The following is a 26,885-nucleotide window of genomic DNA, read 5'->3' as shown; positions in this document are numbered from 1 at the left end:
GAAGTAATTGTTGAGAGGTGTGCTATCAGATTTGCTGTCTAAATGATATATTGTTGATCTGTTTTGTATAATAACTAGCATACGAACATTCGAAAGAGAAAATGCATTCTCGATTGAGGGTAATTTGGTCAAATGTAATTGAATTTAATAGCCTAATTTAGGTACACCTTAAATTGTCCCAACGGCTTACGTTTAACAAAATTGATATTTGAAAAAAAATAATAATCGAGCGTTTTCTGAGTTTTTGCAAAGATAAATATGATCAAATAAATCTTTGGTCATTTTAGTTTTGCAAAGGTGAACATGAAAAATATAATTCTGCCGCACGAACATTTTCCGCACGAAATTATAATAAAAATAACTGAAATTATTTTAAAGTTAGTTTTAAAATCACTGATACAATTAATTTTGATTGCTTTTAGCGTTCAAAAATTGAAAAAAAAAATCTCATGCATCTCAAATATTAATTTATGAAATAGATGATCGAACATGAATTAATATTTTTGTTGATTTGGCATCTTAAAAATAATTTCAATGAAAAAATTATATTTATGAAATTATCATATATTCTGAAATTGCAAATGAAATTATCATCTAAGATTTAAAATATGAGTAAAATTATCAATGTAGATGCTAGTAATAACAGACGTGAAAATTAAGGGTCTGTTCGGATGTAATCCCGAAAATACTGTTCACGTGGAAAAAAAAAATTCACTCAGACTGAATTTTTTTTTCCCACGTGAACAGTAAATTTTAGTTCAAACTTTTTCTATTCCCGTTCCTATTTCCATTCCCACTGTGCAACCGAACAGAGCCTAAAAGACTAAACCCCTTCAACAAGGCAGGCCAGTTCTCAGCTTGTTAAAGTAAAAAATAATGGGCCGTTATGGGCCAGTTTATACTTGCTAGCATTCCCTTTGTTGGATGTTTAATCGGGGTCCGATTTTATCTGTCCTGATGCGGATAAAGCAAGGTAACCAGGTCTGCCTTAGAACAGGTCCTCACTCTGCCACACTTACAAGATTCACAAATTATTTGCGAATAATTCGTTTTTTAGTGATAACGAACTGAACGCTGAATTATTCGGTTGATCGAACTTTAACCGAATTATTTTCAAATAATTCGCGAATTTTATAAACTTTTCGCGAATTTTATAAATTATTCGCAAATTTTTTCCGAATTTTTCCCATAACGTTTTTTATTATTATTTTTTTGTTTCCTTGTAGGACTGAGATCCAGATAATAATTAATTCGACCCAAATTATACCCGATTCCCGAATCACAAATTTTTGACCTCGTCGAACTGAACCCAAATAATTCATTTGTCACTAGTGTGCCTTGAGAAGTAAATCAGAGGAATATAGATGATTTCACATAATCTATAAATTTGAAGGAAAATAGTATTCATTTGTGTAAAAAAATAGATAGACACAAAAAATTACTTGTGTCTTCCAATATTTTTTAAATAATTGTGATAAAATATTTTAAGAATTTAATTACATAATTAATTATGATTATTTAGGAAAAGTCAGAATCCCTTACATTCTTGAATTTAGCAATATTCTACTTATATTTGGACATAAATGTGAATTTTTTATTTGAATTATGGATACGGAGTGCCCTCATTTCGATCAGTGATAGCACGAATCTAAATGAAAATCAAACGATGTTAGAGTTAAATTCATAGCTTGGTGAGCTTAAACAACCCTAGCTTTAATTACTCCTCTCATTTATATTAGCTATTTTTTTGTTGATATTATTTTTGTTGCGTTATATTAAAAGAAACGAGTCAATAATAATAACAGTCATGGAGTTTAGTATATTTCAATTTAATAGAATTTAATAAAGATGATTTCAGTTAGACCATGTTGATCAGAATCAAAATATAGATAATTGAATTTCATCCCTAATGCTATATTGACATGTATACATAATAGAAAGGAAAAATTTTCGCTTTATGAAAAAAATGACATTTCTTGTTATCATCATTTGTTAAATAAATACAATAAATGTCTTCATAGGTGCTCGTTCTAAAGCAAACATCATCAGCCTATTTTTCTGACAAGCTTCTCATGTTTGACCCGTATTCCCATGCAAAACGAAGTAATTATCAAACTCATCGATAATGTGTTTTGAAGTCATTCTAGCATGCACTCATGATCAATTAGTGTGATCAGTTGATGTAGTTTTACATCCTAGAAAGTATGATTATTTAGGTAGTTGAATGATCCATACGGCATGACTTCTCAAATATGAGATTATATATAGAATGCACATAGGATTCTTTATACGCACTAGTATATCTTAATAAGCAAACACTTAATTTAAACATGGTTTAGACCCTCTTACATATCTTGGAGTTGACAAAATATTCACCTACTTCTCAAACACCCAATATCTGCGTAATTGTGAATACAATTTCGTTCTTAATTTCTTGGTATAGCTTGTATAAAATATTGGAGAAAATAAAAAAAATAAACAAAGTGTATTTTAAAGCATAAACAATATAGACCCACAAGTTAAAAAAAGTTGTTATTGCAAGAGTGTAAGTTGGTTTTGGTGGTCTTAACCAAGGAGTGGAATAGTGATAGGCGGAAAAAATAATCTTTTGACTGTCGGACATGTGGAGAATATATTCAAGGTTACGAGTCGTATATACTTGTCTATGCTTAGAAGAGTGAGTGATTATTTCTCAGATAAATGAAGAAGAGTGAGTGATTTACTTAATTTATAGGCATAGAAGAGAATAACTACCTTGAATCTTCGTTGTAATTGCTTGCTTTGCTCTATAAATTCAAAAATTGTTGTGAGTTTGAACAAATATTTATAGTGTTATCTTGTTGTTCTCTTTTTTTCTAAATAAAGTTTTCCTGCTTCGTCACCTTTGGATCAACAATTTTGTAAAATACTTAATAAATAGTAAATAAATTCAGAAAAATGTAAAATTTGGTCTCCAAGTACATATTAATATGGAGAACAAGATGAACGGTTCGGATCGACCGTTTGGATTTTGAAAAGTCGAATTTGGATTGTATGTATTTCGGCCCATATACATTCGAATGCATATTAGTCACTCTCTAATACAGGCATATATAATTAAATATATAAAAAGAAATCACCAACGGTCCAAAGTAATAACAGATGTCAAACTACAATATGCAAATGCCAACTCATACACATCTAATGGTGTAATACACTTTTGCTAACTGCTAATAACACCCAGAGACGATGGTGTTTCTATTTTAACGGCATAAATAACGGCCGAAAAACTATTACTCCCATCGGTCCCTAATTTTTCAACATATGGCGTTGGTGCTTAACGCCATCAGTTTCCACCGATGGCATATGTCTACGCATTTCCTATCGGAGCGATATGTATCGGTTCAGAATCCGATGGCGGAATGCGATTACAACCGATATAAAAGGGTTTTTTTTATAGTAGTGACCCTTTGACATGCACTATTATTTTGAATACAAAAAGAAGAAACCAAATGCTCTTTCATTATTTCCCGATATTGTCTTGATTAGTCGACACTCTTGCTGTAGAAGTACTTGACTCAGTAAACAATCCTTCCTAGTACCATTCCAGCCAAAACTATTGATCCAAACCATTTGTTTGTTCTAAATCTGGAAAAAAATTTAAAACACAAATTATCCTTCAGCTTAACATTGAATTTTACGGACAAGTTTACTTGTTGATTATTCATTTACCAGCATTTATGATAACTGAGACAGTTGAAAGTTTGGACAGTTTTGCAGTTAGTAATGAGTGGTGTTTTGTTTACTTATATGATGCTTATAAACCCTAGAAAACAGGGAAAGGAACATATCATATTTTATAAGAATATAACATAGTTGATACTCTGGCACTTACTTGCTAAAACAATCAAAACCATTTGACAAGTCAACTGAGTATGTCTGCCATAATAGGTGTCCAAATGCAGGAATCATAGATAAGTAGAATGGCCAACCTAACAAAAAGAAAAATAAAATCAATTGAATTAAATTTGACAAAAAACTTAACACATTCAGTATGTAAATGCACCACTCGCTAAATAGGTCGATTTTAAGACCATAAAATTAACATTTAAAGCCAATCTTATATATCTTGCAATTTAGCTCACAAATATACCCATATGAGCATTGTAGCCAGCAAACATCAAGCTTCCAATGCAAATGGTTGCAAATCCAAGCAGCCAAGTCCTTGTTGAATCTCCAAACAACAATGCTATGGATTTAACTCCAGCTTCCTCGTCTTCATTTTTATCCTTTTTTAATGGAAAAAAAATAGAAAATTGGCTTCAAATTAATATTGAAATCTACCAATTGACTATATATCAATACAGTATTGGAGCTCTGTTTTGGATGTTCTTTATTCTGTCAAATGACTTTATAATATTTATGATAGCAAATTTACCAACATTGTTACAAACATGTGTGAAATTAATTAGTAATTAAGAAGTAAGAGGTTTATCTATCATCTTGTTGGCACAAGAATCCTGGTAAAATTATAGTAAATTAAGCTTGAAATTTGAAATAGTTTGTAATGTGAAAATCCCAACCAAAACTTCTTCCTTCAAAGTGCCATAAAGTCATAAACACAAATTCAACTTGTGGAGTGTGATATTAAAAAAATTAAATAAATAATCATACCTGATGTGCATATATTGTCTCATATACCATTGTCCAGCATATACCAGCAATGTGTACTGGTAGGAAAATGCCAACATCATTCAAATTTCCTTTTATGGCTGCCCAGCCGAGTGTAGCACCCCAGCTCTGGACTAGACCAAGAAAAGCTGGAGTCTGTAATATTTAACCCATCAAGTCATTAACAAAACCAGTTAATTGAAGTGATTCTATATATTTTTTCATTAAGTTAGAAAAATTGAGAGAAACCAAATAATTGCGCTAGTTCAAAACATACCCAGTAAGTCACTCTCTTCATAAGAGGATAAGCAAGCCACAATACTTGTTCCACTGCTGCTAGCGCAATACTATTTTACAAGTAGTAAAAAGATTTCAAAACAATTAGTACGGGAAAGGATCGATTCGATGTGCCATTTAATATTACATAATAATGTTACAATAATAGTTTCTTTATCATACCATAATTTGTTGAGTTGTAGCACAAGCGGTATAAGCAACGAGATAATGAATGCCCAAAACAACCACCCTTGAACCGGTGTGATCTCACCAGATACCAGTGGTCTAGTCTTGCAACGCTCTACCTGAGATATAGATTGAGAGAGAGAGACAACTTATCAGAGACAGAAGGTGAGCCAGGAGTGTATATAATAATATAAACGGAAAAATCAGAATCGGAATCGGGATCGGTCACTTGATCGTAAAATCATAATTGGATGAATCGGTCGGAATCGATTGAATTGGATCAGAAACTCGGATCTTTTTAACAAAAGCTTATTTTGTACCAAAAAATAGTAAAAAAGTTTCTAAAATATATAATAATATGTTAAAAAATTTATATTGAAACAAAATATTACACACAAAAAATTTATTTATATAATATAATACAATTTCTAACGTGGAGTTAGTCCAAACCTAGAATTTAAATATCATTGATACATGTTCTAGACACACAAAAAAAACTAGTGCAGTGGTAAACCTTTATTCCTGCTGGGGACAACTTTTAGAGGAATTTTTGTAGTACGAAACAGTTTGTATTTCGAGCTGAAATTTGATTGGAATAGGGCCGTTCCGGTTCAAATTTGACTGGAATAGGCCCATTCTGGCCAAAATTTGACTGAAATAGGTCGTTTCGGCCAAATTTTTACTAGAATAGAGGCATTTCGGCCGAAATCCTATGAGAAAATTACTTACCGTGTAATTCGGTCAGAAATCGGATCAAAACAGTCTGATTCCGGTCTGAAACGGTCAATTTTTCCTTCTATGTATAATATACAAAGGGACACAAAAAAAAAAAAAAAAAAGTCGACCAGTAAACCTACGAGTGTGCTACAATATTACAAATTGTGCAGAAAAGCACTGTGTTCAAGGCCGGTCCTGAAGATTTTGGGGCCCGGGGCGGAATAAATTTTTGGACCCTTTATATATACCCGTGTTGTAAAAAAACAGACTTAACGGCCTATTATATGCCTGTTTAATTGTTAATGACTGTCAAACAGTTATGAATACACTTATCGAAGGTCTATTAGTGATTTTTTCTGATTAATTGGCCGATTATTCTCGATTATTCCCAATTATTTCGTTTATTCTCGTTTGATCGTCCGTTTTTTTTCCGTTTATTCCCATTTATTTTTGTTTATTCAAGTGATTATTTATGTTTACATTGTTTTTTTTTGCTGTAACTGTATGATAATAAATTTCATAAACATGTATTGTAATTTTATTTGTACTTGGCTATACATTCAATTTTTTTATATATGTTTTTTCTTCTTACTTATTTTGAATTAATTGATTAATTCCTTTATTATATATATATATATCATATATTTTTCTTACTTACTGATGTAATTTTTTCAATTAGTACATCATGTTCATATATTAAATTAAGTTGTTATTACAAACTAACTTTAATGATTTTATGTTGGAATGTTTCATGTCTTTCAAATAATATATTGTTAGTGTTTGAAAATGCTTAATTCTCGAATTTATTTTTTAATTAAATAAATGTGTTACTTACACATGTAAAGTGCGTGTGTATTGTTAAGCGTAGTTTCATGTTATAATAATAGAACCAAGTTAAATTAAGTTTATTTGATAAGTTTGATGAGTTAAATAAATTATTTTTTTAATAAATTATGAATATATACACATAATTTTAATGAAAATACAAAATTGTTCGCATAATTCTGATTAATCGACCGCATACCGATTAATTGCTTGATAGTATCCCGTTCATTCGACAAGCGCATACCGTTATTTACAATACTGATATACACAATTTTTTATTGATATATAAATATATCATACATATTTATAGAAAAGTTTGAACCCTTTGAATATTCAAAGTTTGAGCTCTAATATTTTATTTATTTTTAATATATACAAATTATTTTTTTTTTAATATATGCAAAATATTTTTGTTTCTTTTGGGGCCCGGGGCGGTCGACCTGGCTGCCCAGCACCAGGGCCGGCCCTGACTGTGTTGTTATGTTTAGTGGTTGACTTCTCCTCAGGAGTCAGGAGTGAAGCTATCTAACTTGAATTCCAGTGACTTTGAACAGGACATTGGTTGTTGGGTTTTTGTTATTTTAAAAAATAATAAGTTGGCAATCTATACAACAATAATGACAACTAAATACAACACTATGTTATATGGAAAATGTACAGTAGATAAGTTTTTAAGATATATTAAACTTACCTTTCTGTCATAGTTTATATCAGCGAGGTCATTTGAAACGCAACCGGAGGCAAATATAAGGAAAGACATCAAGTAATACGTACAGCCCGAATAATTTGATATCAGGAAGCGTTCCAGGTTTTGTTGCCAGCATAATTGACCTGTCAATAGAAAAGTATATAAATATGGATGCCATTTTCAGAAGCTAAAAACTGATCATAACTCATAAGAAAGACACGGGACAAAAAAAAAATTATTGCCCTCATCAGTTTTACTTTGACATGCATTTGAATTGCATACTTGGTGAAAACTTCTTTCAACAAAAGCAACAAAGAAGGGAACCAAAAAGAAAATTCTTGTCTAAATAGTTTACATGTTGCAACTTTGCAAATACATGAATTACATAATTTTCTTGCCATTTATGTACTTATAATATTCCTTAAATCATACTTAACACCTAATTAACTAGCTCTGTCTGGACATGCAAAACTTCTTTTATTAACCCTAGCTTTTTTATTAAGAAATATTTAGTTTATATATATAACAATTGCGTAGCTTGGTTATATATATATATATATATATATAAGAAAAATATATCATCTTGCACTACTGATTTTTCATAAAACTAATGTATATAGCACAGTTGTCATTTTTATATCTACCAAAAAGCAGGCCACGAATGCAGCCGAATCGCCAGCCCGTAAGTGTCTAAGCGACCTAGTTTAGCATACGGCCTGAGCATCTTCAGTACATTCCCATCCACCAATGATATTTCAGCACTGGCCTCGCAGACAAATGATTTGTCTCTAAGCAACGACGGAGACAAAGATAAACCCGGCTTAAGCACAGGAAGAAACTTTTGTTGCAAAGGCTGTGCATGCGTCCTACGAATACTCGCTTGGTTTTCAAAGTAGGTACGGTAGTTAAAGTTACCACGTTGTCGTGCGTATGGAATGGTAGCTGAGGTACTTAAGACTTGCATTTTTGAGAGATAGAGAGAGATACAGAGACACAGAGAGAGGCTGTTGATTGTAGTTGATTTGAGATGGTAATTAACATGAAAGTTGTATTTATAGATGCTGAAGAATTTTCTTTTTGGTTCTATAAATGTAGCCACTACGTAAGCCGTTAGAGAATGTAATTTGTTTTTATGTGACATACTAATGGGAATACTCTCTTTTGAAAAATAATGGAAAACGCCGTTGGAATTTGTAATTCTTTTTGAAGTGACATATTCAAATAAAGTTGCGTGTATTAATGACACGGAAAAAGTCATAAATATTCGACCCTACCATGCGTTTTTTAAGCTAGGAAATTCTAAAGTTTGAATATCTAACAGAAAAAATTTGAAAAGGGAGAATTTCATATATACCACTCCTTTTTTATAAACCATAATTAAAAAAAAGATTTTTACCAAACTAACAAGATTATATTTTTTTTACAAAAACCATAAGGACAAAAATGCCATTTTGATCCCCAATTTTTTTTTTGACCGAAATGGCATTTCGATCCCAGCAGTTTTCACATATTTTGAGAAAATATACATTGAAAAATTATAAAATACCTAGAACCGAATTGTCATTTCGGTCCCAAAAAAATTAAAAAAATATATATATATATCGGGACAGAAATGACATTTCGGTCCTTATGGTTTTTGTAAAAACAAATCATGTTGATTTGGTAAAAATCTTTTTTCTAATTATGGTTTATATTTTTTTTTCCAAAAAACTGTGAAAAATTACGTATTTACCATCCAAATTTCTATAATAACATATTTACCATCTAAAAATCTAATAACTCACATATTTATATATCCAATTAATTAGAAAATGAGATTAATTAAGTTTAAAATTATATAAAATATAATTAATAAGTTATTTAGTCTATTCTCCTTCTCTGCCCTTCCTCTTTCGCCCACAAATTTTCTTCCTGTCTTTTTTGACATAACTTCTCATTTTTGCTTAAACTCTCTACTCATCTCATCTCTCCTACTTAAACTCAGAGAGAAGGGGCAGCAGACTCGGATTTAAGGATTCTAACTCCAGCTTGGTCGTCTGAAAATAAGGTAACTACTCCAACTTTTCTAATAAAATTACTCATATTGAATTCGACGATGATATCGCAACTCATTATCAATGTAGTAATTGAGAATTTGTGTTTTGTTACTAACTCAGTTTGGAATATCTGTTTTTAATTTTTTATATTGGATATAAAGGAGAACGGTTCTAAGAAAAGAAAGAGAGGGTGCCAAGTTAATCTTTGATTAATTATAGTTTTAAGAAAATTAAACATAATTAATATGAGCTTTGGGTATATATTTGATATATACTAAAATTATATTGGATAAATATGTGTGTTATTAGTTTTTTAGATGATAAATATGTAATTACAAAAATTTGGATGGTAAATATGTAATTTCACAATTTTGAGTGATATATATTGAAAACTCACCAAGTATATATCATAATTCACTAGTTAAACTATTAATTTATAAATCCATAATTAATTGCAATCACTACCACATAACTACAATCTTCTATTAAGTAAAAACTGAATTTGCTAAAGACCAACATGATAAAAAATACAATAATTTTTGTAGCAATTCCATACCGATAGTAAACTAATCATCTTCTATGGTATACAACACATTACCAATAGAAGAATTATACTTCGTCTAACGGTAGTAAATTATGTACCGATAGAAGAAATCAAGAAATTTGTTTCGGTACACTATCATGTACCGATACAAGTTCATATTTTTTTATTTTTTTTTTAAATTAGCCAACCCTACAATTTACTAGCCATATTAATCATAAACAATCATAGATATATAAAACAACATAAACCACCATCAGAAACAATCAACAAATAAATTTTACTATTTAACTATTTTACTATCAAAAAACATGCACATCTGCATAAACAAAAGAAGAAGACATACACATCTACATAACAAAAATCAAGCATAATGACTATGCACTTGTAGCGAGGGGCGGACTCAGGATTTTCGTCAGGGGGACAAAAAAATATTGAATCGGGTTTAAATAACTTCTCAGATTTAAATCCATTAACTAATTTAGTACTCAATAAAAAACAATATTTTGACTTATATTTTCTAATATCCTGACTTATAATTTCTGATCATTTAACTTATAATTAATATTACCAATTATAATTGAAGAAATTTATTTTGATTTTAACACTAAATTTAACCCGAATTACAAATCAAACATCCTGAGGAAGGCAAAAAAAATTTCAAGGAGAAACAAAGTCGATCGATACCAATAAATCACTACTAAAACTCAAAAAATAATCTTTTGAGTTAATACATTTGGACCTCCCCTGCTTGTAACGAATTCGTATCCTCTGCATTAACTCAAAAAAGAATCTTTTGAGTTAATACATTTGGACCGTCCAATTCGCTTTAAGATTCGTATGAACTAGATCTGCACCTATATTGAAGGACTCTTAAATTATAGACTGTGACCGAATTAGTTCCGTTTAAAATCAAACGGTCCATATCATCAACTCAAAAGATGCTCTCTTGAGTTAATGCAGTCGATGCGGACTCGCTTGTAGCTAGCAACGATCCATTTTCTCCATGAGTTGCAGCGTGGCTCAATAGCAGTCTCTCTTATCTTTTGGAGACTAAATTAAGTTGTAGGGTGACGTCTCAGTCGTCGGTGACTGACTTATTCTCTTTTTGATCAGCATTTGGATGCTGCTTGAATACTAGAAGGTTGAGATGGAGACAAATTTGACAAAAATCTACCTTCATCAGCAACAGTAACTAAAAATTGAATTGGAGTTAATTAATCCTTTTTTTTTTCAATTTATTTTATTTAAGCATATTTTATAGTACTAAAAATTGAGTCCCATTGTTAGTTTGATTTTTTTAATATAATTGATTTTCATTATTTGATATCTATAGTTTAAAATTAACCTAGCTTGATGGCTTCATATCTAATTTCAGTTAGAAAGAAGAGCAATAATCAGTTGATTCTAAAAATTATCTTCTTTTTTTCTCTTTTATAATCCTTTTCTATTTCTTTTAAAAAAAAAAAAAAGTTAAACAGCCCGTTTAGCAAGGTGCCATTGACTTTGAATTCTTTTCTTAGAATTTGAGACTTTGACTTCAGATGTTCACATGTTATGATGACTTTGCCTTTCTTTTCTTAGAATTTGAGATTGTGACTTCCATATTGTATTTTTCAAAAAAGTTAAACACCTAACTGCTATAGAAAGCCGACTTTTTAACTTTGATATCCTTTTCTGTTTTCCTGATGATTCCACAAATTCAATTTCTCGTGGGACCCACCGAGAATATGTTATACGCTATCAATGCCTACGGGCTCATTTGCAAAAAATTAAAAAAATGTTAAAAATAAAGAAACTTTTGGCATTCATTCTTGCTCTATATTTTTTATTCTCGAACTGTTAGGTATGATTTTTCTTTATGTATCTCTTCATCAGTAAACTTTTTTTTTTATGCAATTGTAAATGAATGTGTTTACATATTGCTCTTTTTTCATGGTCAACTATTGTATGCAATTTCATATCGATCGATCTGTTAGGTACTTTAAACGTGCAGCGAACATGAACATGACAGTGAAATCTGGTTTGACCGAAAATAGAGATTGCATGTGTTGGAATGAACACTACAGAAGCACTTCTATATCAGTTGAAATCGCATTCCACCATCAAATTTTGAAACGTTGCTTATATTCCCGATAGAAAATGTGCATACATATGCCATTGGTTGAAACTGATGGCGTTCAACTCCATCGTCATCGGTTGAAAAATTAGGGACCGATGGGAGTTATATTTTTCCGGTTGTCAAATAAGGCATTAATGTAGAAATACCATCGGATCTACTTTGGTAATGAACCAATGGCGATCCTACATCCTACACATGGCGTTTGATATTTGACGTCGTTTAGGATTTAATGTCATCTCCTAAGTTGTTCGACCGATGATAGATGTCACTTACACCATATGTTTTACTGCTTTGGCATTTGGCAGTTATCTTGATTATTTTAGCTATGTCATTTGTTACTAACTAATATTGAATCGTTCGTAATTGTAGGGCGATGAGAGTTGTATTGCGGGTTAGGTTCGGTCTCACGAGTGCGGCGGGGGGGGGGGGGGGGGGGGGATATTGAGTTGGAAGCTCCAGGGTTCAGTGCTCTTTTGCAAACATGAGATGGCACCGAATTTGGGGCATTGCTGATTTTCTCTCGACATTTCTTTTGGTTCACCCCTAACAGACCTACGGTTCATGATCAGTCTATCGAGGGGGGGGGTTTATTATTTGATTGTGGGGACGTTTAACTTCCGACGTGCGCAAGCCTCCCCCCCCCGCCGTTAATTACATCAGTAGATCTTTCGAGTCAAACTGAATACCTCGTTCATTCTAGGATTTGTACCTTTGGTGTGAACTGAGTAATGAGGCTAAAAGAAGGGCTTATGTAAAGTTTCTATTGGTAATTTGATTGATTCTTGTTTGCTTGGACATCTATACTGGCATGTGTGTGTATATATGCTTGTCATGATGTATATTTATATTTCAAAACATGCAAAAGTATATCAAATGTGTTAATTATATGACTTATATTTTAGAAATATGTTTAAATATGATTTTTATATTTTATTTATATAAATAAATTAAGAAGAGGGGTATTTTGGTCATATCAGGGCTTGGCTGGTGATTAAACATGTTCAATTGTGATTTAAACGTGTAGAGGATTTGATTTGGGTTCATTTGGAATTGATTTGAGTCGATTTTGACTTAAAACAAAGAAGTTATGACCAAAAATGACTTAAAATGGCTTTTTTATAAAGTTTTTTATCCTTTCAGGGACCTTTTTGTAAATTTTGAGAGACTTAGGACTGTAATTTGGACTTTTAACAGGGTCTAAAATGCAATTTGGGCTTCCAAGGCCTGTTTGAAGAAGTTTTAAGTCGCCAAGGACCTATTTGTAAATTTTCAGGGACTGCGCTGCAAATTTTGAATTGTTAGAGGGGTTTATTTGCAAGATGGGCTTTATTTAATCATTTCTAGGCTTTGAGATTGGTATTTGTGTTGGTCCCAAAAGCACTTAGAGAGGGGTGAATAGAGCATTTTTAAATTTTTAATCTAAGTTATAAAGTCCTAGTGTGTCTGATAGTTATTCTTGGCGGAAATTAGAATAACTTTGTCATAAACTAAAATATAAAATAAATAAAGTAAATAGTAGAGTTTAGAGACACTTGACACGAGAGTTATTTACGGAATTCGGCACTAACGTCTACTTCTCCGAGGCTCGCGACTTTCGAGATTGCGCGCCTTTCTTTACCCAATGAGAAATGAATACAAGGTGGAACCGATGAGCCCTTACAATATTTTGGGAAGTCATTCAGTCCAAACACGAGCACTAAAGGCTCAAAGGAAACAATCCAATCCGCGAGGGTTCAAGGATTACAAGGTGAGCGCAAGGCTCAAGTTAGTAATTGATTTAACCATGCAGGATCACTCTAGGAGTTGTTGTATTGATTGAATAAGCTTGAGATTGATTCTGAGTATTGAAGTTTAAGTATACAAGCAACAACGACTTTCTCTAGATCTGAAAATATGAATTATTGAAGTTGAGGGCAACTAGAGGTCTAATCCAAACTTTGGTATAACTTCTATTTATAGAGAGCTGAAAAGAATGAATTAAGTGGTGTTGACTGTTGCAATGGTACAGGGACCGTTATAACGGTAGGTTAATTTGAACAGAGTTTAGATTATGAACAGCCAATGGTAAATTACGGTGGCCAACGGTCGGGTACCGTTGACAATAGTAGATGACCGTTGCAATGGTACTCCTCTGAATTGCTGACCATCAGGTGACGGTTCTGATCGATTTAAATCGCCAGAGACTCACTTGAGGATTTATTTATTCCGTTGCAACAGTTAATTTATTTCTCTACTTATGAAACATATACAACGATATTTAAGTATACAGTTTGTATGCTCATCACAAATAAGAAAATATTGGCTCTTACAACTAGCTAATTAAAAGACAAAATATTTCTCTTAAAAAGATAACATAAAAACTTATGATCAATTAATATATAAGAGATAAAGAGCAGAGGGGGCTGCAAATTTTGCTCTTTTTGCTTCTAGAGAAAGGGCGGTGACCCGAATTCTAGCCCCCACCCACACAGACATCAAACACACCCCACAGTCTGTCTCTTTCACATCTTCTAAGTTTCACCTCCAACACAGCAATGCCCCCTGCTCTCTCGGTTCTACCTCCTTGAATGGAAAGAAGAAGGAAGGGACCGAAACCAAGAGCATGGTATTGTCCGAGCTCAGAGCGTGGAGTCTCTACCCTCATCTCGATTGGAGCATGACAGTGAGCATATCCGGTTGTCAGAGTGTGGCGGTAGTGAAAATTAAAGAGCAAATCTGATCGTGAAGAAAGATGGGATTAAGATATATAATAGAGTCGAAACCCGCATCATCAGCTTTGGAAGACTAGGGGTTATAGATGAATATTTCTCTCATATTTTTTTATTTATAATAAAAAATAAAATGAGTTTTAAACAACTTTTAATAAAAACGACAATTAATTAGATAAATTATGTGATTTTAACAAATTTAGAAGTGTATATTGATATTATAAATTTCAGAGTAAAAAACACGTAATTTTAAAAATTTTGAAGGATATTCATGAAATTCCTCCCAGAAAATTATGTAAAGCATTTCATTTCCATCCCACTTTCTTGGTAAATTAACCATCTCACTAAAACGTAATTAATGATCAGGAGCATTATTAATTAAAGTGTTAAGAACAGAACAACAAAACATTTGGATTGGTAACTTTCGAAAAGGAAAATAATCAACTATTAAATCAAGCACGTGGAATTGGTTAAAATAAGATTAAAGCAAAAAAACAATATTTTTACCGTAAGAATTTGGCTTCTGGCCTTGAACACAAACGAAGACCAGCAGGAGCAATATCAGAAAATATGAGCACCACAAATGCATTCTTCTCAAACAATACAACATCCCACATGCATATGATATACCCCCTCAAGTAACACAAAATTCTGATTTCTGCCACTTATCGAAAATTCGGGATAACATTATTTATACTGCCAAGAAATCTGGTTTACCCTGTATTATTATTAATATTAAATTTAAGAGACAATTTTAGTAAATTTCGTGATAGCCTGTTCGGCTGTTCTTGTTTAACTTGTATATATATATATGCTAACACGTCGTTTATTTTCTTTTCTTTTTTATGGTTAGACATGCACGATCATTTTCAGATCCAATGCTCCACTCGAATATTATAAAGTTTGAAACACCCATACGATTTTTCTTCCTGAGTTGAGATTTGCGCCATTTCATAATTCAAAACACCATCGGTGCAAATCGTACAACTTTATGCGATTCGTGAGTGGTAGAGGATGCGACATACATTTATTATGTATTATTTTGTTTTTATCACCAAGAAGTCAACGGATTTATGGTATACATGAATCGGATCTCATTCTAGCAACATTAATTAGCATTATCTTGTGGAGTTGTTTCATCCCATTATTAGTTAAATCTTATATTTAGTTCAATATATCATATATATCCGGATCAAATGTTTAAATAATATTCATAGCGGCGGAATAACATTTTAGAATAATAAATTAATTATTTATTGTGATTAATTTGCACTTTTGATGTTTTTTCACCAATTGCCTTGCACAAATTATTTTCAAATTTTACGAGTTATGGCGCGCTAAATGCATATATTATTTTAGAAATAGAATAAAATTAATGATTCACATTTATTATTTATATTTTTTATCTATAAAATATTAATGAAAAAAAAAGATATTTTTTTTTAGTTAATGACCAAAAAAAATTATAATAATCGTCAGACATCAAAAACATAAGAAAACTTCTATTATATTCTAAATTGAGATGAGTTTGCTTTGTAATGTACTAGGGATGCACCAACAAGATTTAATATAACTAGAGAAATGTCTCGCTTTGCTTCGGAATGATAACATAAAGAGATTGCCTGAATTGTTGATAATATCATATGCATATTTTACAATGTAATGCCGAACGGTGAACTTTCGAGAGAGACCCGTGAATTCTCTGGATCAAAATTTGCAGCGAAGAAGCGTCGCAATGAGAGAGGTGGAAAGGTTTGCGATTTAAAATATTGGATCAAATGATCAGGATTATTAGATTTATTACGGTAGAAGTATTGTAGGAGTACTATTTATTCTACAGTACTCATCTATCAAAAATTAAATAGATAGATATAAGAGGTAACAAGTCAACACGCCAAGGCTCAAGCCCAAGCTGCTCGAGAATAGTAAAAAGATTGTGCCTTGCGTTGTCACAAAAGGGCTTGCACTTAACCACTGAGAACAGTGTTTTAAAATGCGGCCACATGAATTGCATATGCGGCTGCATATGCTTATGCAGTCGGTAATTGTGCTCAGAATGTCATGCAGTCTCTCTCATGTGGTTTTGAGCATATTACGGTCCGAATATGCAGATATGTGGATTAAAAACGTAATATGCAACACATATAATTAAAAGTTCATATGCATTATGCAGAGTTTTACCATCCCATCTCAGATTATTGAATTTTTTATATATAATAAGACACATTTCATGTTGGTTATGTGAAAATAAATTCAACTGCATAACTATGAATATATATATAGAGTTAGGCTGGGGTGCTATGGATAGCATAGTGGCCTCTATGCTACGGCTCAATATTTGAGTTTTCAAAATTCAAACGGTCGATCCGAACCGTTCATCTTATTCTCCATATTAATATCTGCTTGGAGACCAAATTTTATAATTTTCTGAATTTGTTTACTATTTATTAAGCCACTTTGAAAATCGCTAATCCAACGGTTTTACTGTTTTGTGCAGCCACCGTTGGATCAACAATTTTGTAAAATACTTAATAAATAGTAAAAAAATTCAGAAAAATGTAAAATTTGGTCTCCAATCAGATATTAATATGGAGAATAAGATGAACGGTTCGGATCGACCGTTTGGATTTTGAAAACTCGAATATTGAGCCGTAGCATAGAGGCCACTATGCTATCCATAGCACCCCAGCCTAACTCTATATATATATATATAGAGAGAGAGAGAGAGAGAGAGATATGGGCTATGGTGCATTGCAATGCATGGAGGGGTTTGTGTATTGGACCATAAATCTAAAATTCAAAATCCAAATGGCCGATTCAAACCGTTCATCTTGTTCTCCATATTAATATGTGCTTGGAGACCAAATTTTACATTTTTCTGAATTTTTTTACTATTTATTAAGTATTTTACAAAATTGTTGATTCAACGGTGGTTGTTGATTTTACTGTTTTGTTAAGCCACCGTTGGATCAACAATTTTGTAAAATACTTAATAAATAGTAAAAAAATTCAGAAAAATGTAAAATTTGGTCTCCAAGCACATATTAATATGGAGAACAAGATGAATGGTTTGGATCGGTCATTTGGATTTTGCATTTTATATTTATGGTGCAATGCACAAACTCCTCCATGCATTGCAATGCACCATAGTCCATCTCTCTCTCTCTCTCTATATATATATACGTGAATTTTTATTTTAAAATCCACATATATAAATCTGCATTAAAATCCGCATATGCATTCGCATACCGCTTATGCAGTATGCGTCTTTTTTTTGGGGTTTTGGATTGGACAGCATAGTTTGTCTCATTTTAGTGTTTTTATTCTATTTAGTTAATTAGAGAGTTTACGAGATTACTATTTAGATTATCTGGACGGGATGGACGGTAGATGGGATCATTCCATTCTTTCTATATTTTGAGATTTCGCAAAAACCTAATTATTTTTCTATATTTTCTTTTTTATTAATAAAAAATCAACCGATCCTATTTGAAAACTATGTTTTGAGTTTTAATCAGTTGTAAATAACAATATGTTGTTGTCAGATGAATGAGGGTACTACCAAACGATTAATCGGTATGCGACTGATTAATTAGAATTATGCGGACGACTAATTATTTTTATTAAAATTATGTGTATATATTCATAATTAATTAAAAATAATTTATTTAATTCATCAAACTTACCAAATAAATTAACGTAGTTTAACTTATTTTATTATCATAATATGGCACTATTATTTCTTCTTAACAATACATACACACTTTACATGTGTAAGTATATATTTATTAAATGCAAAAATAAATTCAAAAATTAAGCTTTTTTAAATACTAATAAAATATTATTTAAAAGAAATGAAACATTTCAATATAAAATTATTAAATTTAAGTTATGATAACAACTTAATTTCTAATATGAATATGACGTACTAATTGAAAAAAAATACATCTGTAAGTAAGAAAAATAGATGTTATATAAATAATAGAAAAATTAATCAATTTCAAAATAAGTAAAATAAAAAAAATATATAAAAAATATTGGATGTATATCTATCCACAAATAAAACTACAATATAGAATTTATAAAATTTATTTTCACACATAGTAAAAAAAAATAATATGAATATATATTCATTAGAATAAACATGAATAAACAGAAATAAAAAGAAATAAATGAGAATAAATAAACGATTAAATACAAATAAATAGAATAGTTGAGAATAATAAACTAATTAATTAGAAAAATTCTCAAACAAATGTCGTATTGATGAAACGAAACCGGCCTTTAAAAATGTTTTTTACAACAATGAAAAAAAAATACTTTTAATCGCTTAATTCTACTGTTTAGTCCGTAAATGTTAAAATCATTTTTACTCCAAATACGAACACCTTTTCTACTTTTTCTCCAGTTCCCCCTTCCCTCCGACCATGCTCTATCCTACCAACCTTTTTCGCCCATTCTCTCTCCATTCCGGCTTCAACCGCACCAGATACAGAGCTCTCTTTGCACCCCTGAGGTTACCTCGACTATTCTCCGCTATGGTAGGAGGCGGAGACCACGGGGCTGAGATGGCGGAATTGGTGGAGTATTTGGAAGGGCTGAAGAACTATGAGAGAATCGGCGTTCCCAGAGGAGCCGGTACTGAGTCTGACGACGGCTTCGATCTCGGCCGGATGAGGCGGCTGCTCAGCCGTCTCGGCGACCCCCATACGCGTTTCAAGGTCAGTGATTGCTTCACTCTAAGTACTGATGTACCGTGATGTTTGTGTATTGGGCATTTCTACAAACATCTTGTGTGAGTAACTCAATTATATAGTTCCATTGTATCATTATTCCCCTCCTCAGCATTCTACAAACATCTTGTGCCTTTAAATTTATGTTATGAGAAAGAAAAACAGCATGAATTGAGAAAGGAACACATATTTTCTTTTTGTGAAGATTTAAATATTAGTTGGGTTTTATCCCATTTCCTATATGTACCGGTACAAATCACAGGTTGGAAGGTAACTGAATTGAGACCAGTTGCTCATTGTTGAAGCTTTTGAGCAGCATTGCATTTTTCATTTATGCCATCACATGATAATTTGCACTGTGCCTTAGAGTTAAATATGTGTGTAGAGCATCTTCATGTGTTATGGTGTTATATTTACAGTCTATCCATATTGCTGGAACAAAGGGAAAAGGTTCAGTTGCTGCATTTATTTCTAATATTTTACGGAAGGAAGGCTACAAAGTCGGTACCTATACTAGGTACAATCTCTGTCTTTTCTTTCAAATTAACCTAGTAACCAAACTTTTAATGAATTTGCAGTTATAACTTATAACCTTCTCATGCAGCCCGCACATAATGACAATTAGGGAGCGCATTTCAATTGGAAAAGAAGGCAAACCTATCCCAGCTGATCTGTTAAGCAATCTTTTTCAACAAGTCAAGGGTAAAATTGATGATTCAGTAGCTTCTGAAAATGGAGCCCTTTCCCATTTTGAGGTAGCTTAGGCAAATATTTTTAACCAAATCTGATGCCTTCAATATTTTGTCTACTGATTGGATTATACCTGACCTGTAACATGTTACTAGATTGTGGCACCTAAGATCTCAATTTTGGTCATACATTTTCTTGCTGCACTTTTTGTTATGGTCTTAAACTCCAAATAATTTGTTTTTGTAGGTGTTCACAGCTCTTGCTTTTCATGTTTTCTCTCATGAGATGGTTGATATTGCGGTCATAGAAGTAAGTACTTAACCTTATGAACTAAATTTGATCAAAGTTATTAAAGTTTTGAGGCCTAAACTTTGGAGGCCTAAGTCCAACTTCGGCCGGCATAATCTATTCATGTTTGGTTGAGGTCACAAGTTATGTCATGGCCTAAGCTATTAAGAAATAGTATCGACGAAGAGAGAGAGGAAAAAAATTGGATACTCGTTGACTGTGGAGCCATAGGACTAACTCTTAAGCCACTTGGAGAGAGGTGGTTTAAATTTAGAGGCATAATTATATAGTTACGCCTAGTTAGGCTGGCCTAATTAATCCGCATTTAGTAGAATAACCGAGGTCTAAACCCCCCTTATTTCATAGTTTAGGCCTCAACCAAACACTACCTTTAGTTTAATTTGTTGCGTTGTTCTTTCCTTTTATTTTGATGACAGGCAGGGTTGGGAGGAGCAAGGGATGCAACAAATGTTATACGCAGCTCAGAGCTGGCTTTATCTATTATAACCTCAATAGGAAAGGAACATCTGGAGGCCTTGGGTGGTTCCCTCCAAAGCGTAGCAATGGCAAAATCGGGAATTATCAAAGAAGACCGTCCAGTTATGTAATTTTATCATTTCTTTTTATCTATTATAGTTTCGACTTTAATTTTAATAAATGGCAATGCAAAATTTCTCCCGTATTTGTGCCACTGTGTTGATTTCATTTCAATTACAGGTAGTTATTGGTGGACTACTTGAACCAGATATTGAGGTCATTATTCGGGAGAGAGCACGTCTATTGCACTCTCCAGTGCTCTCAGCATTTCATCCATGTATTAGTTCCAGCCTAAAACAATATCGAATGGAATATGAAATACCTGTACAAATATGTGACATACACATGGAAATAAAGAATCACATGGTAGTTCCCTTTCTTTTTGTGCAATATAATTATCTCTAATGTAGACCAAATTTACATTAGTGCCCTTTCCATGTGATTTGATTTGGTGTCTAAAGTCCAGAATAATCATTATCCAGCATTGATGTAACTGGGATACAAAGTATTTTTCAGGAAATCGACTTGCGGGATTTGAAACTTCAAATGCTTGGAAGCCACCAGCTTAGAAATGCTGTGATGGCCACCTGTGCAGCACTTTGTCTTCATAATCAAGGTAGTAATAGTCACATGCCTACACAAATTTCATTATGTCGACTTGCTTCTAATTTTATTTTTCTGTAAATGTGTAGGTTTGACAGTTTCCAAAGAGTCCATTCGGTCCGGCTTAGAACAAACCCGCTTACAAGGGAGAATGCAATTTCTTACGAAAAGAGAAGCCTCGGCTATTGGAGTAGATAACATTTCCTTACTAATTGACGGAGGTCTGTATCCATTTTTCACTTTTTTATTTTTTGTGAATTTTCAAGCAGTAGTTCTCTATCTCTGTATGGATTTTTTTGGTGTTTATACTCAGATATCTACCTTCTAGAAAATTATAGAAAATATTTGTATTCCACTTCTAAATGAGAAAGTATAAATTTTGAATATTTTGAATATATCCGTTATAGTTTTCCCTACCAGCATTTTGCATTTCCTTTACATTATTTAGTGAGAAGAGAGTTATCTTGGGCATTTAAAAATATCTCCAGGAGAGGAAGGATGCTATATAAATATCTTATTGTTGTTTTGGGATAAAAATGATGCTTACATCATTCTGAAGGGTAACACTTGCATGTTAACTTTAAATTTTGCATGATAATTCGAGAAAACTTCCTGTATATTTTTCAAATTGTTGCTAAAGTCAGCTTTTACATGTTGCTTGAAAATGCGGGCCAGCTCATACGGAAGCATCTGCTAAGGGCTTATCCGAGGTGATTGAGGCAGTGCATCATGACCGTCCATTAGCTCTTGTAGTAGCCATGGCTAGTGATAAAGATCACCTTTCGTTTGCTAGGCAGCTTCTTTCAGGTACAATTAGTTCTTCAAACTTGGCCTCTGAAATTATATTGTTTTTAAAAAAAGAAAAACCTAAAAGAGAGGAATGGTATTCGAGTATAGAATCCATGTCATTTATGACTCTGGAAAACAACAACAATATAATTTGTACCCTTGGAACTTCTCAATACAAGAAATATCTCATATGTCCATCTGAAGTGCAAACAATTTCACATGTGCCCCTCTTTTCCTAGTGTTTAATTTTAAAGGCTACAATTCCCTTTTCCTTCTCACTGGGGTAAAAGATAAGCTCTGTGGGGCCGTTCGGCAACAAAGGATTAAGAGTGAAGAATTAAGAGCTTAAAGAGCGCTAAGGAACCAATGTTCGGTTGTCTTAATCCTTAAGTAAAAACTAAGTTAAAGAAAGGGGTATGGGTGCCTTAAGGTTCGGACAGAGGATTAAGATCCGAACAAAATGAAGCTAAAGGAGGTGTTCTTAATCTGCGCTAAGTAACCGGTGTTCGGTAGGATTAAGCAGTTAAAGATGCTAAAGGAAGCGGATTAAGCCTTAAGGAGGCTTAATCCTTTGTTGTCGAACGGCCCCTGTGGAATTAAGGGTACTGCTTTTCTTGGAAGCCTATAAGAAGAAAGGTAGGAATAATTGGTATATTTTATGACTTGTGTGGGACCATTATGTTATTCCTCGAGTTATTTTGGGCTATGTTAGTTCACTAAGTTAGCCTTTTGCAGCGGCACTTGAGAAAATGTTACTTCAAATTAATGTATGCAAGCATACTAATGTTGGAGAATGTCCATGAACAGCAGAAGCATCAAGCATACACTTAGATTTGATTTTTTTATTTTATTTTTGGTGATATTATCTGATTTTGATCTCTCTGCGTTTTATTCCTCTTTTAAATTCTCAGGGAGAAAACCAGATCTAGTCTTGTTAACTGAAGTGAACATTGCTGGAGGAAAATCACGTGCAATCTCTGCCGTATATTTAAAGGAGATATGGATCCAGGCTGCGCAAGATATTGGAATTGATGTCTTTGACCTCGGTGTGATTAGTCCTGAGCTAGAAGAAGTACCAGATAGGAGTCGGCCTGTGTTCGCCGTTTGCTCAAATGCACCCATTAAAGATCAAATTACACTTTCTTCCAAGTTGATTCAGGCAAGAGAAAAAAGATATGAGCCGGGTCTTGTTTGTGTTACTGGGTCACTTCATGTAGGTTCTAGTTTACTATCAGTTTTATAAATTGTAAATTTGACCCAAATTTTGTCATAATACTCATTTTGTCGTTGTCATTATCTAGTGTTGCTTTGTAGGTTAAAACTAGTTGGGTAGGCCGGTAGGCTAGAGAACATTTATATATATATGGAGAGACAGTAGAACTAGGGTGTTCTTAAGTGCACCAAGTTCTTTGGTGGATTCAAGTCTAAAACCCGTCAAATCGGTTTTAAATCACGAATCCGAACTGTTGAAACCTGCTTACCTTACGAGTGATGCATCTACATGTGAAATTTTTAAACATTCGAATTTAGTATAAAGTCCATTGGTCAAAATTAGAAGGTTAATAAATTAATTTTAAACATTCATTTTTGAAACTTTTTTTGACCGCTTGACTTTACATTAAATTAATTCAAATGTTAAAAATGTTCACATGTAGACGCATCACTTGTAAGGTAGGCAGATTTTAACAGTTTGGGTTCGTTTTTTAAAACCGATTTGACGAGTTTTATACTTGAGTTCACCAAGGAGCTTGGTGAACTTATGAACACCCTAGTTCTACTCATATATATATAGAGGTTGGCTACTCTAGTTACATAAGCATATGAGGGTATATGCTTATAAGTAATTTTTTCGTTTTTAAAATTCAAAAAGTCAATCTGAACTGTTAGATGTGATCTCTATATTGAAATGTGTTTGGAGACCAAATTTTACATTTTTTTAATTTTTTTTACTATTTATTATGCCACTTTGAAAATCGCTGATAATTTTTGTACCCATCTTAATAAATAGTAAAAAAATTCCAAAAAATATAAAATTTGATCTCCAAGCACATTTTATTGTAGAGATTACATCTAACGGTTTGGATCGACGATTTGAATTTTGAAAATGTAGAAAATACTTGTTGTAACTCAAAAATCGTTGTAACTTGTAACTTGATCTCTCCTCATATAGATATTGTCTTTTATGAAACATCATCATGGTGGTATATCGAGAATGTAGTGTTGCCAGACTCGGAGAGTTTATACACGAGTATGCAAGCGCAGTTACCAGAGCGGCAGGAGTGAAAACAAAATCTATCCCCAATTCACATAAATAAAAACTTGGAGGTATGGCTGAGTGGCTTAAGGCATTGGTTTGCTAATCCAACAGTGGCTTAACAAAACAATAAAATCAGGAGTCACCGTTAGATCAACAATTTTGTAAAATACTTAATAAATAGTAAAAAACTTCAGAAAAATGTAAAATTTGGCCTTCAAGCACATATTAATATGGAGAACAAGATGAACGGTTTGGATCGGCCATTTGAATTTTGAATTTTAGATTTATGGTCCAATGCACAAACCCCTTTATGCATTGCAATGCACCACAGCCCATCTCTCTCTCTCTCTCTCTCTCTCTCTCTATATATATATATGAGCAAAGTTAGGGTGTGATGTGCTCACCAAACTTTGGTGAGCACAACTCTAAAAATATATCGGACCAACGTCAAACGTCGAATCCAAACCGTTGAAATTCATGTACTTCATGAGTGATGCATATATATGCAAAATTTTGAAAGTTTCGAGTTTATTTGCTACAAGGTCAAGCGATCAAAGAAATAATAAAAATTGAATATATAAAACAACTTATAAATTAACTTATAAAATATTCATTTCTTTGACCGCTTGACCGTGTAGCAAATAAACTCAAAATTTTCAAAATTTTGCATGTACATGCATCACTCATGAAATACATGGATTTCAACGGTTTGGATTTGACGTCGATTCGATGAACTTTTGGAGTTATGCTCACCAAACACTTTCGGTGAGCACATCACACCCTAGCTTTACTATATATATATATATGTGTGTGTGTGTGTGTGTGTGTGTGTGTGTGTGTGTGTGTGTGTGTGTGTGAGCAAATCTAGGGTGTGATGTGCTCACCAAGAGGGTGGTGAGCACACTTCTAAAAGGTTATCGGATTGACTTTGAACTACGAATCCAAACCGTTGAAATCCAAGTATTTCGTGAGTGATGTATGTACATACAAAAATTTTAAAGTTTCGAATTCATTTAGTATATGGTCAAACGGTCAAAAGAATGATGCAAAATGAATACATAAAACAATTAAAAAAGTAACTTATAAAATGTTCATTGTTTTGACCGCTTGACCATGTGCTTAATAGATTCAAAACTTTAATTTTTTTGCATGTATATGCATCACTCACGGAATACTTAGATTTCAACAGTTTGAATTCGTAGTTCGAAATCAACTCAATAATCTTTTGAAGCTGTGCTCATCAACCCCTCTTGATGAGCACATCACACACTAATTTTGCTATAATCCTACATATAAAAGTGAGTCCGTTATGCAACTTCACGAATATTGAATCCTCCATATAAGAACCTAGCTCACATGCAGTGACTTTAAAGTATGCTATATAAGTCTACAATTATTTCACATATTACAATTTGCAAAATTAATATATCGAGCTGTGTCGAATGTCGAATGTAACATTATTAAAGTACTATGTTTTATGTATACTATTCAAATGAATTACTTTTGTAAAAATTAACATCCTTGCTGATGAAATAAACTACAAATAAAATTCGCATTTGATATATTACTAATAAGAGTAGAACTAGGGTGCTCTTAAGCTCACCAAAGTTTTGGTAAGCTTAGCTCTAAAACTCATCAAATCGATTTCAAATGACGAATCCAAACCGTTGAAACCCGCCTACCTTAAGTGTGATGCATCTACATATGAAATTTTTAAACATTCGAATTAATTTAGTATAAAGTCAAGCGGTCAAAATTAGAAGGTTAATAAATTAATTTTAGTGCATTCATTTTTGAACGTTTTTTGACCGCTTGACTTTATACTAAATTAATTCGAATGTTTAAAAATTTCACATGTAGATGCATCACACTTAAGGTAGGCGGGTTTCAACGGTTCGGATTCTTCATTTGAAAATTAATTTAATGAGTTTTAGAGTTAAGCTCACCAAAACTTTGGTGAGCTTAAGAGCACCCTAGTTCTACTCTACTAATAATAGCAAATACAAGAGTAGAACTAGGGTGTTCTTAAGCTCACCAAAATGTTTGGTGAGCTTAATTCCAAAACTCATCAAATCAGATTCAAATGACGAATCTGAACTGTTAAAATCCACCAACCTCACGAGTGATGCGTCTACATGTGAAAATATTAAACATTCAAATTAATTTAATATAAAGTCAAGCGGTAAAAAACATTCAAAAAATGAATGCACTAAAATTAATTTATTAACCTTCTAATTTT

At 32.6% G+C, this 26,885-nt stretch overlaps 2 protein-coding genes across 5 annotated transcripts; one reads left to right on the top strand and one right to left on the bottom strand.

The window, feature by feature from the left end:
• Positions 1-3,441: 3,441 nt before the first annotated feature.
• On the bottom strand, positions 3,442-8,307 carry LOC144568443 (4-hydroxybenzoate polyprenyltransferase, mitochondrial-like). Of its 2 annotated transcripts, none has more exons than XM_078318799.1 (8): positions 8,159-8,307; positions 7,346-7,485; positions 5,110-5,231; positions 4,928-4,997; positions 4,654-4,806; positions 4,133-4,268; positions 3,875-3,971; positions 3,442-3,627 (listed from the first exon to the last, which is right to left on the bottom strand). In XM_078318799.1, exons 1-8 carry the CDS (start codon positions 8,304-8,306, stop codon positions 3,558-3,560), a joined length of 936 nt encoding a protein of 311 aa, XP_078174925.1. In that variant the 5' UTR covers position 8,307; the 3' UTR covers positions 3,442-3,557. The 2 variants fall into 2 exon arrangements, with proteins under 2 accessions (XP_078174925.1, XP_078174926.1); XM_078318800.1 differs by having other exon boundaries at positions 7,987-8,239.
• A 10,767-nt stretch (positions 8,308-19,074) lies between these two features.
• GLA1 (Folylpolyglutamate synthetase family protein) lies at positions 19,075-23,682 on the top strand. 3 transcript variants are annotated; one of them, XM_078318563.1, is made up of 10 exons: positions 19,075-19,470; positions 19,902-19,999; positions 20,087-20,237; positions 20,419-20,481; positions 20,898-21,059; positions 21,178-21,363; positions 21,514-21,613; positions 21,690-21,821; positions 22,276-22,407; positions 23,301-23,682. In XM_078318563.1, exons 1-10 carry the CDS (start codon positions 19,177-19,179, stop codon positions 23,630-23,632), a joined length of 1,650 nt encoding a protein of 549 aa, XP_078174689.1. In that variant the 5' UTR covers positions 19,075-19,176; the 3' UTR covers positions 23,633-23,682. The 3 variants fall into 3 exon arrangements, with proteins under 3 accessions (XP_078174689.1, XP_078174690.1, XP_078174692.1); XM_078318564.1 differs by having other exon boundaries at positions 22,276-22,416; positions 23,313-23,682; XM_078318566.1 differs by lacking the exon at positions 21,178-21,363.
• The last annotated feature ends 3,203 nt before the right edge of the window (positions 23,683-26,885 follow it).

This window comes from Carex rostrata, chromosome 17, assembly GCF_964058835.1.
Source record: "Carex rostrata chromosome 17, lpCarRost1.2, whole genome shotgun sequence".
Lineage (NCBI taxonomy): Eukaryota > Viridiplantae > Streptophyta > Magnoliopsida > Poales > Cyperaceae > Carex > Carex rostrata.
This window is presented reverse-complemented; position numbering and strand designations above follow the sequence as displayed.